General features: G+C 32.5%; 1 protein-coding gene across 9 annotated transcripts in view; it reads right to left on the bottom strand.

The window, feature by feature from the left end:
- Window positions 1-15,496, bottom strand: part of LOC130662715 (centriolin-like) — a 44,151-nt gene extending 28,655 nt beyond the window's left edge. For 7 of the 9 annotated variants that reach the window (XM_057461631.1, XM_057461629.1, XM_057461630.1 and 4 more), the window contains exons 1-16: window positions 15,324-15,496; window positions 6,869-7,695; window positions 6,442-6,584; window positions 5,161-5,433; window positions 4,828-5,014; window positions 4,319-4,512; window positions 4,101-4,232; window positions 3,631-3,868; window positions 3,196-3,245; window positions 3,057-3,113; window positions 2,088-2,225; window positions 1,848-2,001; window positions 1,471-1,629; window positions 779-900; window positions 383-637; window positions 122-193 (exon numbers count right to left, since the gene is read on the bottom strand). In XM_057461631.1, the coding sequence (XP_057317614.1) occupies window positions 122-193; window positions 383-637; window positions 779-900; window positions 1,471-1,629; window positions 1,848-2,001; window positions 2,088-2,225; window positions 3,057-3,113; window positions 3,196-3,245; window positions 3,631-3,868; window positions 4,101-4,232; window positions 4,319-4,512; window positions 4,828-5,014; window positions 5,161-5,433; window positions 6,442-6,584; window positions 6,869-7,688 (2,994 nt within the window). In that variant the 5' untranslated portion in view covers window positions 7,689-7,695; window positions 15,324-15,496. The other 2 variants (XM_057461632.1, XM_057461627.1) reach the window with 2 other exon arrangements.
- Between the last annotated feature and the right edge of the window lie 4,061 nt (window positions 15,497-19,557).

The following is a 19,557-nucleotide window of genomic DNA, read 5'->3' on the forward strand; positions in this document are numbered from 1 at the left end:
TATTTAATTTCTGACAATTCCCAGTTTACATAAACCTGGTTGCAAAACAATGCCTCCGGACTAGTAACAGAACATTATAGCAAACTGTAGTATTTAAAAACTTATGAATAACATAATTTACTTCTTTAACATTTTCTTTTGTAGACAGTAACTCATTCTGAATCTCATGAAAATCCTCTTTTAATTCTTTGTTCTACAATAAAAAGTTAATTATTGTATTGAATAAAAAGTGTCTATGTTATGTTAACAAGTCAGCACCAAAAAGTCATCATAAACAAATATTACGCTTTATAAATGAAAGGAATAAAATTTATTTCCTAGATTACTCTTCATAAAATCATTTCCAAGAGTTTTGCTAGTTAAGTAACACAGTAGTGCGTACCTTGTGAGAAATGTCCTTTATTTGCTGCTTAAGATTGTTTACACTTTTTATTAAATCAACCAAACAGCTTCTTAGATTTTGTAAAGCTGCTTGCATTGGTTTTTCTTTAATCTGTGTTGGTTTAGTTAACTTGGATCCACTGAACAAATCATTAGTCAATGCTTTTATGTAGTTTAAAATTTCATTCTTCTGGGCTGTTTTTGAGGCCACAGTTGATTTTAATTCTTTCAATGCAGAGTGTAGCTGCATGTTTTCCTAGAAATTAAAAAAGTTTACGCAGCACTATAATTTTCCATTCTGATATGCAACTTAAAACAAAAAAATAAATAAACAAACAAGCAAAACAACACAACAATAGCAGCAAACAAAAAAAGTAATAAATCTTAAATAAAGCACCATTTCTTCTTTCTCCTTATTTATATCCAAAGTTAGTTCTTCACATTGTTTTAGCTTTTCTCTTCCCATATTTTGTGCTTCAAGTCTTGCCTCCTTTTCTTTCTCCAATGCACATTTTAACGCTATAACAATTTGTATAGAAATTTGTGTAGTCTCTGTTAAGAGTCTATTCTCATAATTTTTAATGCAACAGAACTTAGTAACTTTAAGATGATCACAAAAAATTCACTACTTGGTTTTGACTCACACATTTTGACACACCCAAACTGGCAGTGTTCTTTTCCCACAGGTTAAAGTTGATTTTTGAAAACATTTTATTTAGAGAAAACAATACAAGAGAAATTTTGGGATTAATTTATGCAATTTTAAATTCTTTATCTTTTATATTTCACATTAAAAGAATAAAGAAGAATTTGTATACAATTTGTACACAAAACAGATAATAATTAAAAACAAGGTTTATTTCTAAAAGAAAAATTTTAAAATAATTAAAAAACACAAACTCTAACTGATTTAATTTTCCTTTTGCTAAAAAGGCATTATTGTCAAATCTTATCCCAAAGCTTGCCGTCTGCCTATGGAGATGGTGCTACGAGACAGAGTGGATGAATTCCCTTGAATTTTCTGATTTATGTACTTCTGTAAATCTTTTTACAGGCTCGTAACTAGTTTGTAATAAAGTAAAAAATTACCTGCAACTTCTTCTACCCTTAATCCTTGCTCATCTTCCAATCCTTTAACAACATCTCTTAAATGCGAATTCTCTTTGCTAATTTTTTCTACTTTATTTTCATACTTTCTGAGTGAATCTTTAAGCTGGGCCTTGTCAGGCGCAGTATTCTCATTGACACCTACAAGTAAACATACTCATCCATATCCTTTGATAAATTCTATCCTAAAATCTTTCTGTCTGGCAACTGTAACTTCGCTAAATCTATGTTAGAATTTGCTTATAATCCATGCAAGCTAGCTTCAGTCAGTAAAATATGTAGATTAAATGACAAACTGTAAATTAATGCACACACAACCTGAATTCAAAATAAATTTAAAGAGAGAAAAATAAACTAACCCATTTGTAGTTGTCGTTCCATATCTTTGATATCTTGAAAACATTTTATCAACTCAGAGTTCGCATCTTCTAACAAACGATGCAACTCATTTAACCGTGTCAATGAGTTATCATATTCTTTTTCTGCTTTGAAAAGTTCTTTGCTTATCACATTCTAAAATAATACAAAAGGTTTTAAAGCTTAAACAAACAAACAAACAAAACAATGGCAGTTTTAATAAAATGATAAAAAACTTTTACATATTTTGGGTCATCTTTGCTTGTGTTTTCCAGAGCTGACTTCAATCCATCAATTTTATCTTCTTTATAATGCAACGCCTGTTCACATTCCTTAACTTTCTCTTCTAGCTCAGTGATGGCAGTCTTTAAGTCACCAGCCTAATTACGTAAACAGTCTGTACACTTATTTGCATTACTAATTGTTAAGTTTTAATGCCATCAATGTCAACGGAATGATTGGGATTACTAACTACATCACATTGCTCTTTAAAATACTTTGTACCATAATGAAAAAATGAAATCTTTTACTAGATGGAAAACAAGCCAATACAACTCAATCTGATGCTGTCAAAGTCACAAACTGATGAATTAAGCAAAACTATTAAATTCAAACATGCATGTTATTTGCTGCATACATGGATGAGTCTTGATAATTAGATAATCTCTTATATTAATATGCAGAGTGTGTTTGTGAGGGGCAATTTGGACATGCACTTTTCATAAGCAAAAAAGCATATCTGAATTGCTAACCAGCAGATTACCTATTTTAACGTTACGTCAGAATTTTAATAAATTAGATAGATTTTTTTTAATTAAATTAGTTGCAGCTATTGCATTGCAGTTATAACTTTGAGGCAAAACAACTTAGAGTGAAGTTGATTTCATCTCATGTGTGGGTAACTAGGGACCACCTGGAAACATAATGGGAATGGTTTCTTACTCCTGGGTGAATTTACCTGTTTTGAATTTTACACAGAACTTACAGGGAATTACTTACAGTTATGTTACTACTTAAAGAATCAATTCTAAAACAAAACTAACGACTGCTTCCATGCATGATCAGTGAGATGCAAGTGAAATAATGCAATACATGACAATTTTTTCCAAAAACTACATTTATACAAAGTACTATAAACAATATGATGTATATTTACATAATAAAAACAATAAAAATTAAAAATACATTACTGTGATCTTTAACAACCTTACCTGATGTGTTCTTGTTTTTAGGTGTGCAGAAATAGTATTTTCAGGAGAATTTAATTCCTAAAAAATAAGTTTGTCAGATATATGTGGAAAATATTTGTGAAATATGTTTCTTGTGCAATTACAAATTACCAAATGCTACCTGTTTTTTAGCTACCAAAATCTCTTCAGCATTCCTGATTTCCTCATTAACTAAATTAGTAACAAAATAAATGGGTGACACGATATAATGTGGTTGCATGTTATACCTTATTAGGAGTGTCTTACATGCGTATAATAAAATAATTTAATTTAGCACAAATCTTCATTAGGACATGCTCAAAAAGTGCCCATGAGAAAACCAGAATTGACTTTTTTTGTTCACAATCTGTTACCTTTAACTACCAAACTATGCACTCTTAAATTATCTCTCCACTTTAATCAGCCCACACCAGAGAAACTCTTATTTTAGATAACTGTGTTTGTTGTGCAGTCTATGTAAAAATGATAGCATTGAAGGTAACCCATTGTAGTGTGGACAGTATTTACACTATAAAATTTAACAAAAAAATATAAATAACTGCCATTGGTGTATTACCATCTTGTAATTCCCTTTGTTTTTCAGTCAAGTCAATATTTAATGCTTTTAATAGTGCATTACACAGTACTTCGTTCTTCTGTAATGAATTCTGATCTAATCTGTTGATAAATGATACCAATCTTAAAGACTGATCATCAGACAAAACGACATTGTCTTTAGCAATCTGAGTTTGTTTATATCTCGCTTTTCCAATATAAGTACTTTCACCACTATCCATATATTCACTTTCAAATATCTATAATCATACAAAAGTAGTAGATGAATTAATGATAACACATGAGACACTAAAATATTTCAAATTCCAAATTTAAAGATCTCTTTTAAAGTTTAGAACTTAATGCTCATTTTATTTTTGATACTTGTGACCATATGGCAATGAAAAATTCTCTAATATTTATATTAAAGGAAAACAGTGATAAAACATCAAGACTTCACAATAGGGAAACTAACTTAACTAATGCACTTACTAAATTATCGTCGTCACCACATGGAACCCACAATTCATCAAACTTTGCATCTAATTTGTGAAATGCTAACTCCTGTTCAAGTTTGTATTGCTTCTCGCAAGCTTTGCTTAATTCTGCTCCCTGACTTTCTAGCTGCAAAGTGATACAAAATAATTTTTGTTTTGGTCTTTTTAAAATTAACAAAAAAGTAAGGAGAAACATTAAAAGATGATACATACAACTTGATTCTTAGTAGCTAATTCATCCACTTTCAGTCGTAGAGATTTCTTAAGTTTGCTGATCTTTTCATTAAGCTTTGTCTCTTCTTGTAACCATTTTTTCTTTTCTTCATTTAAAGAATCACAAACACTCTCAAGATCATTAAATTTCTTTTGAAGTGCTTGTTGTTGTTTCTCTTTTGAAAGAAGTTCATCTAAAAAAAAACATTCAGACAAAAAAGATTTTCTGACACAAGATTTACTAATTAGCTGACACTCTGTGATAACATTATGCTTAGTAAAATTAGCAATACACAAATTAATAAACACAATGGAAGAATATGGAAGGATTAAATCTTATACTACATTAGAAAAAAAAAGTTTCCACTTAAATGGAATAATCTTGAATAAAGTTGACTAAAGCATTACTGTAAAAGTTTATTTTACCATCAACAACAACAAAAACTGCAGATTCTACATAAAGAGTTGATACAATGAAGACAGCAATTAGTAATTGGTAAACACAATACCTTGGTTAAATCTGTTGTCTGCTAATTTTCTCTCCTCTTGAGTGATGTCTTTACCATCAATTGTACTTAAGCTTCTCAAATGAAATACAAGAAACTCAAAACAATGATATAAATTGCAAATTGGATTATCTTTGACATCTACCTTCTCCAGGTTATTAAGTGGGGATAACTTTTTTATTTCATCAAGCTGAAAAAAAAGTCATATATACACACACATATATATATATATACAAACATATATATATACACAGTGCTCCCAATAATTTTTAGTCACATTTCTTTACGCTTATCCCGTTTTAATTTAAAAAACAAAGTTTTTGAAAAATTTCTTACATTTCGTAGGTTATTGTTTGTTATCTTTAGCACTCGAAGATTTTTAAATTTCTTTGGCAGCCATTTAGGGAAAACCTCAATTTTATTGTGATTGGTGTTAAGTATTTCTAAGCTTGTCAAAGCTTCCAAGCCATCTAATGTTTCAATGCTGTTTGTGGATATGTCCAAGATACGAAGATTGATTAATGTTGAGATATTCTGAAGCCTTCGGATTAAATTGTTGGAAAGATTCAACTTTGTCAAATTAATATAACCATCAATGTTTTCAATATACTAAAGATAAATGATAAAAATTACCTAAAAATGTTCTCTTTAAACCAGAAATTAAAGGCTGGTTGGTATCTTTTTCCTGTCAGAAACACTGTCCACAGAAAACAACTTAGAATAGGACCTTGTCTATCACATTATTTAAAACATCCTTGTGAATTTTAACATCCCTGCCAACCTTTCATCTTCCAGATGATGATGTTTATTACTTAGTATTTTTTCCTATTCTAATTTTAACTGCAAGGAAAAGTTAAAAAAAAAGTTCCTCTCTGTCTTCTATGGAATGAAAATTTCTGCAAAATAAACAACTACTGGAGTTCACACCAAAATTTTGTAAAGGTTTTCACATTTGGATTTCACAGAAAACAACTATTCAGTGGGTATCAATCTCTTGTGTTAAAAAGCAGTATCACAAGGGCTTGAGTTATATACCAGTTTGAAAATTGGAAGCCAAAATAATGTTAATTTTGCAAATACAATAACTTAGGCAGATGTTGTAATATCTGCTATTGTAAAATTACTTTCTGGTCCTAACTTGGTTCCTGATTATACATTAAAGGGTTACTACACTAGCTATTCCTACGACAAAAAAAAGTCTAAATCAAATCACTATCTGTTTGGACTAAACAATATTACTTTTTTGTAAGATTTGTAAATGTACTTGAGATATAAAAAAAGTTTGTCTGTTTTTTGTATGTTCACTAACTACCTTTGAGCTCGATTTCAGAATTTGGCATAGTAGAGTATAAAAAGAAGTGACGTAAATTTGTACAAAAGCTATGCTTTCTGTTTAGCTTTGCAAACCTTGTCCAACAACAGTTGTTTGTGCTGTTTTAAAGTCTTCTAGTTAGCTCACGCCTAAATCGTAAGATTGCGCTTTCTCAGCTCAGATAAAATCATCAATCTTTTGCTGAAAAATCTACTATGGGTTAGAATTACTAATTTTAGCTATAATGTAAGATACAACTGTCTAAGTCTAAATCAAAAACAAAAAAGTATTTTACAAAAACATACCTGAATCTTCTGCTTCCATTGTTTCCAAACTGACAAATTCAATTCTTTGACAATTTTAGGGTCAGAATCTTTTGTTATTTTTTTCAAGAGATTTTTAGTTATGTACATCACACTGTCCTTCTGAGGACTTCTCTCTGCACCTGCTTAAAACACAAAATAAAATGTATGTTTCACAGAACTATCGAACTAGCAATGCTTGGCACCTAAGGAACTAATAAATACATTTGGTTCACCCAATTTAGTTCTGGGTTTCTTGAATAAGAAAGTTGTATGTCAGCTTTTTTTCTGTGACGTCATCTAAATCTCTGTGACGTCATCAAAAAATGTGTCTAAAATACCACTGTTCGGTTTGCTGCACTGCAATAGTACAAACAGCTAAAAGCAAACTCAAGATGATTAACATCAGAATTTTTATGTAAAACATTACCATTTGGTTTGCTTTCAATACCAGCAGTTTTTAAACTTTCTTTTTTACATATTAATTCTCCTTTCTTGACATCATCTACCTCTTCGTTGATGGTATCATTTTGGTTAGATTTCTCTATGTCTTTCTTTAAATCTGAAGTAGCTGTTTCTGTCTTAATTTTCTTCTCAGAGGTTGGTATATCTTCTTTTTTATATAGTAAATCTTCCATTTGGATATCATCTCTTTCCTCTTTAATAGTAGCACTTTGATCAGATTTTGCAATGTCTTTCATTAAATCTAGAGCAGTTATTTCTGTCTCTATATTACTATGCTCCCTGCTTGAAAAAATCTCCCCAGCATTTGTTTGTTCTAAATCTTCAAAATTTTCTTCTGGGATAAGTTCAATATTTTCATAAGAGCTGTCAAGAAATTTTTTTAACAATAAATGGTTTTCTGGGTTACTTTCTGTCGAAATAGGCCTTACAATGTCTTCTTTAACAAGTTCAAGATCTACTGTGCTAGAGTCACCTAATTCGGGAGGCCCTGAGGAAAGGGAACAAAGCAGACTTAGCTCTTCTAATGGCTGACCAAAACCATCTTGACTTGTGTTAAAATCAAAATATCCATGCACAGTAGGGGATTGTAAAGGCACTTCAGTTACAGTTTTTGCTACAGAGGAGCTTTTACCATATCCAGTGGGTGTTGGAAGTCGACTTCCAGCCATACTTTTCACAGGAGACGGTGAGCGAGACATGCTTTCGCACGGTGAAGAAGACAACGGATGATTTCTCAGCAAACGTGGTATAGAACTTGAACTTTCAGATTTGTTCCATTTACTCATATCGTTTCTATAAACGTGAAGAATACTTTTTTTAGCTACCCAATCAACGTACTAAGCTTTTTTTCTAAAAAAGAGCTTCCAAAAATTTGAACAGACAAAAACCCTGTGCAAACAATAAAACTAAAAATTTACAACATATTTACAATTAAAACTGAATTAGAAGGAATTTTAGTAGATTTGCTTTAAACTAAAAATTTATAGCGATTGTCTCCACAAGTTTCAAAATATGCTTAAATTTAAATTTCTATTTTTTACACAATCTCTAAACGAATCGTGGATCGCGTATCATGTGCGTCGCGCACGATTCACGATGCTGTTTTGATAGTAAAATTTTTTAGCATCGTGAAAGTCGCGATCCATCGTGGGGTCGACTTTCACGATGCATCTTGACTTTCCCGATCCATATCGGGACCGTCATGATACATTGTTAAAAATTAATATCATGAGAGAATAATGCAATTAAATATGAATAATTGTTTTTTGTTTGTTTTTAAATCAAAAATATTTTCGTTGTCGTAAGCTTTTTTCTTGTTTAGACTCTAACTTTTTTAGTTGTCCTACGGGCCCGCCCGACCCTAACTTTCACGATAAAAAAAATAATAAAAATATCAACAAACATTTTCTTATACCATCTGGTGAAAAAAAAGATTATGAATGTCGTAACACCCTCCTTCGTTATGATTAATATATGTTAAAAATTACGTTGCTTGCTAAAATCTTAAATTTCTTAGTTGATATCATTTAGAAAAATTAATAAATATCATTAAATCTTTTTAATGATATTTGAAAAATAATTAAAATAACTTAAAATACGCATGTCGTAACACCCTCCTCCGTTATGAATGTAAATAAAAAATTTTAATGTCGCGAAAGACTTTAAATATTGTCAACTAAACTATGGTCTGTGAAACTTTTTTGCACTTAAATTTTAATTTTCTTAACTTTTTATTAAAATAAATTTTGTGTTTTATTATTTTAAATGGGAAAATAATAACTTGCTGTATAAATTTTGAAACAGCCTAAGTATAACCTGCTGTATATCTTTCAAAACAACGCCGGTATATTCTGTATAACTTTCCAAACAGCACAAGAATAATTCTTGCTGTATAACTTTCCAAACAACATGAAAAAAACTTGCTGCATAACTTTTGAAAACAAGTTTTTTAACATGCAAGTATTTTTATCTTTTCACCTTGAGTACTAGTTACACTTTTTTAGAGAGACAAATTATTATTATTTTTCCTTCGCAACTTAACTATTTAAACTGCGTGCGTTATGCAAAAATACATAGAAAACGGTTGTCGTAACACCCTCCTCCGTTGTTACATTTTTATTATTATTTTTTTGTTGTTGTTCCAACCATACATTCTTATTTTTCCATGAACTTTCATTAAATCGGACATTCGCTAATTTAACATTCGCTAATACAAGCAAAACATACATAGAAAAATATGCTTGTCGTAACACCCTCCTCCGTTGTTATTTTTTATTTTGTTGTTGTTCCGACCACTTATACATTCTCGATAAAATTATTTTTATTTTGCCGTCCCACAGACTGTAAATTACTATCTACTTCGCCCGTAGATCAAGTAATTAAGTTGGAGTCACCTTATTTCTAAAATCCAATTTCTAATAAAAATACAAGATGCAAAAGAATTTTTAAATGTAAAAGAAAACAAACAAAGACACAAGATTAGCTATACACATGCGACTATCGCGAAGCTCTTCGTTAACATTTTTATGATCGCGATGGCCATGATAGAACCGCGGATTTTTTGTGTCGCGCATGATACGCGGTCACGATGTTAGGTGTCCTGATTCCAGCACTGTAATTTGTCTGAATAACTTTCTTCATATTCATAACATTGAACATATCTTTGAAACTTGGATCTTTTTTTAATCGTTTGAATATTTTACTGTTGTTTTATGTAAGCAAACTACAAATATAAAGTTTTATAACTGAATCTATAACCTTACAAGTATATATATATTCTATGTTCTTTTTTATATCTAAATACGTTTTGTTTATAAACCACATTTACACTAATGCTAACACTGCCAATTTCTAATATCTTTGTCTTGATGAATTATCTCCTTGTGGTCCTTAAATTAAAAAATGGCCTTACATTCTACCTTAAATATATTGTGTTTTGCCAATCATGAGAAGTAAGAAATTAAAAAAAATTTGCTGCCTGAACTAAACACTCATACTTTGCTTTGCACTATGACTGAACAAATTTAAAACTTTTTACAAACCATATAAAATCTGAAAAAAAAATTTCTTTGGACTAAGAGCAAAAACTTTAAAAAAATAGCATCTTTACAACAATGTCATTTGCTAAAGAGGGGTTTAAATGGTGTGACAAAGGCCTATGATGTTGTACAAACACCTAATTCCACTAAAAATTCAGACATTAGTATTTAGCAAATTTTGGTTTTACAGTAGCTGTAATTTTTTCTAATAAAGTAACATATCTGCTACCTTTTATAAACCGTTTTTAGTTAAATTATTTTCGATTTATACAACAATGTCATTTGCTAAGGAGGGGTTTAAATGGTGTGACAAAGGCCTATGATGTTGTACAAACACCTAATTCCACTAAAAATGCAGATATTAGTATTTAGCAAATTTTGGTTTTACAGTAGCTGTAATTTTTACTAATAAAGTAACATATCTGCTACCTTTTATAAACCGTTTTTAGTTAAATTATTTTCGATTTATTCATTTAAACTTAATATATCATATTACTACAGATATTTTATAAGTTATATAATTAGCAATTATATCGTTTGGGGATAACTCATGTTCTTACTCATATTTTTATGCAATATATACCATAAGCAGACTCCAACTTGATTAGTTGTTCTATGGGCGAAGTTGATAGTAGCTTACAGTCGGTAGATCCGCGAAATAAAAATAATTTTATCGAGAATGTATGGTCGGAACAACAAAAAAAATAATAAAAAATAACAACGGAGAAGGGTGTTACGACAACTGTATTTTTGCATAACGCACGCAGTTTATATTTTTTAGTTGCCAAGGAAAACTAAAATAGTTCTTAAGGTGAAAAGATAAAAATACTTGCATGCTCAAAAACTTGTTTTTAAAAGTTATGCAGCAAGAATTATCCTTGTGCTGTTTTAAAAGTTGTACAAAATAAACTTGTATTGTTTTGAAAGTTATACAGCAAGGTAAACTTGCGCTGTTTCAAAATTTATACAGCAAGTTATTCTTCTCCTACTTAAAATAATAAAACAAACAATTTTAGTGTTATTTTAATGTTTTTCGCGCAGTTATATGGAAAAATCTAAATTTAAGTGCAATTTCTTTTTCAAAATATGGTTGTTTAGTTGAGAATATTTAAAGTCTTTTGCCGCATTAAAATCATTTTTTTTAAATTCATAACGGAGGAGGGTGTTATGACAATAATCTGTCTTGCTTTTCATATGTATTATAACTATTTTAACGAAAGTAGCTAATTTTTGTTATAAATCACATAAAAATTTAAACTTCTGTTTAAGACGTAACCACTTTTGTGATTACAAAATTAGTGCATTGCCTATTCAAGTTTTAGCGCAGCAAATTACCATGAACAAAGAATCAACTTCCAGTGGCCTTACCAATGGTGGTCCTAAAGTAACGTTATTGATTCACCTTGTTTAGTATACCTGTAAATTGACATTGAACTAACAAAAAATAACATCATTGATTATCTTCTATGCTCATTATATTTTCACAAGATGGGATGAGAAGATGTTTGTTTTTTTCATTGTTTTTGTTTTAAAAAATTTTGCTTGATATTAATATTTTTTTGCTTTTTTGAAAATTAGGGTCAGTCGGGCCCGTAGAACAAGTAATTAAATTGGAGTCGGTTATAGTAAGTATAAGTATAAAAAGATTGTGTACAAAAAAAGTTTTTGTAAACATTTTTACATTGCGCTGATGCAGGGTAAAACAATTATAAGAAGGAAAGCTCAAGCATTTTCTATATTTTCTTTCTTTCTGAAAAACCTTTAGAAGTGGACATTATACACGAAATGAACATGGAAGCCTATATAAGCATAGTTACGCCAGTTGGAACTACAAGTAAAATCTCTGTTAAAAAGATCGTTAGACAAGGAACTATATATGGGTCCACTTTGTGTGGAATTAGTACAGACAAAATTAACTCAATGGACGAACAGGTAGCTATCAGATATGGTGACATAGAAATAAGACGGATGACAAATGTAGATGATATAATAGCACTGGGAAACGAAAGCACTATAACAAAAACAATTAGAAACTGTAGACAATTAGAAGAGGAAAAGAAAATGACTTTAAACTGTGAAAAGAGCAACTTTCAAATAATCAAATTTTCGAATGAAGTAGAAAACCAATCAAAGAAAACTTAAAAAATGGAGTTATAAAGCAACTGATACGTACAGATACCTAGGCGACATTATTAACAGTGATGCGAGATATGATAAGACTGTATCAAGCAGAACATCAAAAAAACATTACATAACAGCAACAATAAAGAGTCATGCCTATGATAACATATATCTTTTTACATTTGTTAATACTAAGTAATGTAACACTAGTAAGGGCTACAAAAAGCTAACATTGAGAGTCGTGGTGAGGTAGGATTACCTAGCAGATCCTTATTTTACCAGGCAAACCTATATGTTGTAGCTCATTTTTCTTTATTTCAAGCTCCAAATATATATAAACACATCACTTCGTATTCCCTAACTGCCCCGTTTCACACATAAGCTGCTTTATTATGAATTCCTTTAGTGGTTGAACTGCAGATCAAGATTTTCTATATGTGAAGGTCCAATTCCTATACATGTTTCGTCTATAAGCATGGCTTTTATAAGCGTCCTTGAGCTCGGATTTAGTCATTCAGGATATACATACTAAGCATTATGTGAACCCTAAGAAAATGTTGGTAAATTTTATGTTTTGTTTTGTGGGTGTTTTTTCTTGTTTTTGTGTCTGTTTTAACCAGTAGGTAGTGACATTTAAGTTGTAATTACTGATGTTAAAAACTTAATTCCATAAAGTATTTCTCTGTCACTGTATTTTGGTAGGATTGGCCGGGTGGTTTACTTTTCTTTCAGCTATCAAAGAAAAAAGGTACTTATAGGTGAATATGCATCATAGCACATCCGTATTTCATTGAATGAAATACGGATGTGCTATGATAAATATTCACATATATGTATACACACCATCCGGATAAACTATCTGAGTTCATCACTAACATATTGCCGCACGTAGTGTAGTGGGTTCGTGTGCGGCTCCCAGTTCTGGGGACCGCGGATCGAACCCCGCTCACTGCTTGGCAGTATGTCAGTGATGAACAAAGTAGTTCTTCTTCAATATGACTTACAAGCATTATACTCACCCGTTATGATCAGAGATCTGATCGGGGTGAAGCATTCTCTGTTGGGAATGAAATACGAATGTGCTATGATAAATATTCACCTATATGTATACACACCATCTGGATAAACTATCTGAGTTCATCACTAACATATTGTCGCACATAGTGTAGTGGGTTCGTCTGCAGCTCCCAGTTCTGGGGACCGCGGATCGAATCCATCTCACTGCTTGGAAGTATGTTAGTGATGAACAAAGTAGTTCTTCTTCAATATGACTTACAAGCATTATACTTGCCCGTCATGATAAGAGATCTGATCGGGGTGAAGCATTCTCTGTTGCGAATGAAATACGGATGTGCTATGATAAATATTCACCTATATGTATACACACCATCTGGATAAACTATCTGAGTTCATCACTAACATATTGCCGCATGTAGTGTAGTGGGTTCGTCTGCAGCTCCCAGTTCCGGGGACCGCGGATCGAATCCAGCTCACTGCTTGGCAGTATGTTAGTGATGAACAAAGTAGTTCTTCTTCAATATGACTTACACGCATTATACTCGCCCGTCATGATCAGAGATCTGATCGGGGTGAAGCATTCTCTGTTGAGAATGAAATACGGATGTGCTATGATAAATATTCATCTATATGTATACACACCATCCGGATAAACTATCTGAGTTCATCACTAACATATTGCCGCACGTAGTGTAGTGGGTTCGTCTGCGGCTCCCAGTTCTGGGGACCGCGGATCGAATCCCGCTCACTGCTTGGCATTCTGCTAGTGATGAACAAAGTAGTTCTTCTTCAATATAAAAAAAGTTACTCATCCAGTGTACAGTTACATAGATATAAGAAAATAAAATTAAAAATCAGGCTTGCATAGGTTATTGGGGAAACAAATAAGAACTTCACTAGGATCTCAAAGCTACTAATGCATTCTCACAACACCTTGTACACTGAGACAGTTTACTTTAGCCCTTTCTTTGTTCTCTACAAAGGTTAATAGAAAAATTATTCTATGAATTTACAAAATAAGGATCAACAGTGGTCTCGAAATAAATACACATGACTGTCAGTGTTTTGTGGAATTTTAGATTTCACCATTATTAACAATTAGTAAAGTGGACTAGCAATGGTACTGGAGAAATCTTGTTTCAAATAGACTGCTAACGCAGTGGTGTTATAACATGTAATGATATGATCCTGCCATCCCCAGCACATTGTTTTGTACAAATCAACAAAACAAATCTCAAAAACGCAAGGCCTTGTTTCACAGATCCGAGTAAGAAACAATCAATAGTGCTTATTAGTTCTTAAAAGTAGATTCATATTAATCGATGTTTTATAAATTGACTGAATCGTTACTTGTTCTTGTTGTGCATTAACACATTATGTGAGTTAATTTTTCTTCTTTCAAAAATCAGTTTGGTGTTAATTTGGAGATGTTGGGCTTCCTTCGTCAGCCAAATGGGATGAAGATCCGTTTGTTTACCTAAAAAATGAGGTGCGATTCCACAAGATACACCATAGCAGGTAGTAGGCAATTTCCAAGCGAGTTGCTGAGGCGTAGGTGATTTCCAAGTGAGTCGCTGAGATGTAGGCATTTTCCAAGCGAATTGCTGAGGTGTAGGCAATTTCCAAGCTAGTTGCTGAGATTTAGGCAATTTCCAAGCGAGTTGCTGAGGTGTAGCGGTTTCCAAGTGGGTCGCGGAGATGTAGGCAATTTCCAAGCGAGTTGCTGAGATGTAGGCTTTTCCACGAGATTTGCTGAGTGTAAGCGTTTCCACAAGATAGCCAGGTGTTTCCACAAGATACACCCCAGGTGAGTTAGCGTTTCCATGAGATACGCAGACGTTTCTGCGAGATACGTTTACCAAGGGTAAGGATGGAAACACATGCATCTGGTTTGGGCCTTCCTGATACCAAACCTGGCATTCCCCCCCCCCCCCCCCCCCCTTTCCCCAAACTCAAGTGTAGTTAAGACATGAAATAAGAGAAATATACTTCTAACTTTATCTGTCATTGTTGTTGTTTGCGTTCGTGTTGTTGCTTCAGAACCATAGCAATTAAACATTATCTTACATAATTTTTGCTGATAAATCCACTTACTTTTCTCAAAAGATTTTTGTTTCCTCTTTTAAAATTTGATGTTGTTAATCCAGCCGGATTAGATGGTCTGTTTTTGTTGGGGCGAAAGTGAAAGTGAAATCGGAGACAAATACATCTTCAGAGAGTTACCTAGTTATCATTAGGTCTTACCTTTTAAGTAAATGCAATATTATTTGTTTCCTGTAACAGACACACTAACGTTAGCTTTTAGGAAACATTCAAAGAGAAATAATAGCCATAGCTAGCCTACGATAATCGTTTTCGCAGGACAACACTTCTTCATCCACGGCATTTTGTTTTGATTTCGCGCTAAATCCCCCGTGGGTTATCTTCTTCCGTTCGGGGTACGCATCCATACCCGGTGCGGCTAACTTTGTTTACCGCTGTCTTTTTCGCATGGACAAAATGTTGTTCTGGGCGCTCTCCCTAAAAAGGTTTAATTTCATCTTAGCTTCTTTTAGCTATCTATAGCAATCTCACGGAAATATTTAATTTATACATGATGTAGTAATTACATTCCATGTACCTTATTCCGTGAAATACATATATTTGATTTGATTTCAGTCAATGCCGCATGCAGAAACCACACTCTGTACATGTCTGGTACATGTCTCATATTACAAAACATTACAAGATGGTGTCGTTGCTGCGGCAAAAGGCCACCTCATCGCCTGTTTGGTCCTGTTTGCGAGGAAAGGTGGAAGAGAAAAGCTAAACTACAGTGGCATAGTAAACCACTGACTAGTTTTTTATTATTCTTAAAATGTCTCCTGTAAAATTTAACTTTGCCTGTTTGGGAAAATATCTTAGTTAAGTAGAGGTAGCTAGCTAGATATGCAAGCTAGCTAGGCTGCTTGTTGTGGAGATAGGAAGATTTTTAGCCAGCTAGCCAGCAGTATGAAAATATCCAGCACACATTAGACATTGACTAATAAAAAAACGTCTTGTCTGGCATTATAATTCATAAAGGTTCTGCAGGGCATTTACCTGAATCAATCCAGGGAAATCCTCTTAATTTTAAGGTCACTGTCGAAAATATGTTTAGTTAGCGTCATTTCTTATTACAAAAGTGAGTCGGTCGGTCGGTCGGATAAATTTTTTTCCTGAAAAATTACAAAAATACTATATTTCGCAGCCATATTTTGTTATTTGTTTTAAATGTACGCCAGCTGTATTTTTAGCCTCCGTTTCAAGTTCGATTTTTGTCAGTCGACGTCGTTCCCATGGTTTTCGCGTATTCAGCGATTCGGTTTGGCGTCATAACAATTTTTTTGGAGGTGAAAAGTTTCTGTATTTTAGGTGAAGAGAGTGCAGAGCTACACATGTTTTGGAGTTTTAAGAACAATGTTAGGAAGTTTGAGCAAAGGCAATTTTTTAGAGCAATATCTAGATAGCTAAGCATCATTTCCAGACAGATTTTTATTGTGGTTACCTTTTGTTAGCTAATTACTCTTCCATTTCCACATTTTTTTGCATTCTTCCCCCTACGAACTACAGTACTGAAAAAAAGTTGTTTAACATCGTGCTTCGCGTATTGCGACGGTATTCTCGATAGACGTTTTTTTACTTTCAAATTGTATCGAGAGGGCTTCGCGATGCATCCGTCTCGATATCATTCTCGAAGCTATTGAGGCCATTAACACTTTTTCATAATAGAACTATTTTAAAAATAAGAGTGTATTCAACAATGATCGCGGATGTTTAAATGTAATTATACTTCCTTTGTGTTATATTTTTTTAACTTATGCATAACAATCTAGGGTACACAGCTAGCGTTAATCTTTCTTTTTTAGATCCCATTTTAAAAATTTAAGAACTAAGAACGGCGATAGAAAAGCGTTGTTAGATCTCATTTTAAAAATTTAAGAACGAAGAACAGCGTTAGAAAAAAAATATGTTGAAAGAGTAATGCGCTAGAATTACTTTAATAAATATGAAAGTTAAAAATTTTCTTATAATATACACCTATTTAAAAGAAAATTAAAAGATAAAGCAGAGATGTGTTTGAAATAGAAAAAACTTTCTCTCTATTCTCATTAAAAAAACTTTCTCTTTATTCTCATTATCACCTACCTTCGCGACACATCGAGACGGATTTTGTCACGATACTAGATTCTTGATAGATCGCAACAATTTATTTTAATTGTTTCTTATTATTATAAATTGGGTACGTTGCGTATCGAGGTAGTCCGCGGACGTTGCGCTCGATATGTTAAACAACCTTTTTCCAGTACTGTAGGTTTGTTTTCACCCTGCAAGATTTTAAAAATGGCGGATGTAACACAAATGTGATTCGTTAATTAAGCAAAATGTCAATCATCACTACGGCAACAAAGCTGAACCAAATCGGCAAATTGCTGTATAAATACGAAGCAGAAAAATATAGCACTAAATAGCGCACTGCAGTCCCCTGTTGAAAAAACATTCGTACCTAACAACCGTAATTTTGAGGACCACTGGAAAGGTAAATGGTGGATTTTGTTGCGTGTTGAAGATTGTTTGTGGATTGTTTGGTTTATTTTTTACAAATTTACCTACTCCCCGGCTCGACTTTCGTCTTTCGAAGTGAGTCGGTCGGGTGACGCTAACCAATTATATTTTTGAGGGTGGCCTAAGCTGTATAGCTTAATTTGGATATCTCCTAAAGCTGTATCATACAGCTTAATTAGGTGACATACATCTAAATTAGGAGGTAGAAAAAGGTTTTCCTCAATTTTTTGAAAAATGTAATTTTTAGCAGAATCACTGCTGCAGCTCTTTCATTGTCAGTTTGACCACTACATTATAAAAAAAGATTAGTACTTCCAGCACCCCGGGTTCAAAAGATATGGAATAGAAACAATGGCTCACTGTATGTCACGTCATGTGATACAGCCTGTTTAAGCGGCTTTTTTTAAAACTTTAAATTTAGAGGATCTCTGGGGTGCTATGAAAAAACTAAGGTATTGGAGATGTTTATATGCACGTAAATGTTGGATTTACTCAGTTAGATAGATGCTAAAATTCAGTTAAATGTGTGCTTTCCACCACCAAGGTTTTGTACATCTTAACTAAGCTGTAAAATGCCCAAACCTAATTAAGCTGACATCCAAATTAAGCTGTACAGCTTAATTAAGAGGATTTCTCTGACTGTGTTTTCTAAATATCTCTTAAGGCCAGGATACACTTGTAAAATATATATATTCTATAATACAGTTATGGTTTTTCTGCAATATACTTATAATTTCTTGTAACATCATTATAATTTCATTTAATTTCATATAATCGTTGCAACAACAACCCTAGCAAATAATGATCTATTGTCACACAAACAAAAGGCATTTGAAACCAGATCACCAACAATATTATAAATTGCAATAGTTTAGTGGTAACAACTCTTGCACTTTGTGCGGAAGACCGGCCTTTGATTCCCCTTGGTGGCGATTCAACATGGGTGAGTGAATGTTACCGTAGCCCTGGGATAACCCAAACCATGTGAGGAAATTAGGGAAATGACACATTGTGTGGGTTGTCGGCTGTTGCCTGCAGTTGTCTAGTGGAGCGCGGAACTCTAATTGGGTCTGCGTAGCTCAAAATGAGCATTAAATACACTAGGACTCCCCATCTAAGCCATGGCCCCTCCTGGAAATAATAGACTTGGTATATCCCTCTATATTTGTGAAGTAGCCATGTAAAATATGCACATCTATCTATCTATTATTAAAATCAAACTTGTCTGATTTTATTTAAATATTATAGCTATGCATCAAATTATGAGGTTATGACGCAACATTTTATCGCAGCTATTCGTTTTTAAACTTTTAAAAAGCGATCTAAAAAAACATTTCTATCGCCGCTTTTCGTTTTTAAACTTTAAAAATGCGATCTATAAAAACGCTTAATTACTGCAATTAAAATTTTCAAAAGATTTTGCGCAAAATAGATTGCTAAAATTGATCTTGCAACCTATTGTGATAAAACAATCGATCGAGTGGGATCATTTTTTATCAGCGAGGCAATTATTTTCTTAAAAAAACAAAAGCTATCGCAATATTATTGTTCTGTGTAACCATTTATGTGACTTTCACGTCCGCGGTAGATTACATTCAGACTGTACTGTAACAAAAATAACACCATTTCAATCTTTCAATGTAGCATATGCCCATTGTGATACAAAAGAATTTATTTTAGACATTATCTTAACTATAAATCTATCAATACAGGTATTGATTTTCGCCATTAAGGAAATTTAATTATATGTATAAAGTTGGAATCATATCAAAACCTTACTTGACATTTAAATATATATATATATACAAAAAAAAGATAAAATATTATTGTTGTTTTTATTCTTCTTCTTCACTTGAATCGGTCATAGAATCATCATATTCATCTCCAGATTCAT

Source organism: Hydractinia symbiolongicarpus, chromosome 10, assembly GCF_029227915.1.
Source record: "Hydractinia symbiolongicarpus strain clone_291-10 chromosome 10, HSymV2.1, whole genome shotgun sequence".
In the NCBI taxonomy this organism is placed as follows: domain Eukaryota; kingdom Metazoa; phylum Cnidaria; class Hydrozoa; order Anthoathecata; family Hydractiniidae; genus Hydractinia; species Hydractinia symbiolongicarpus.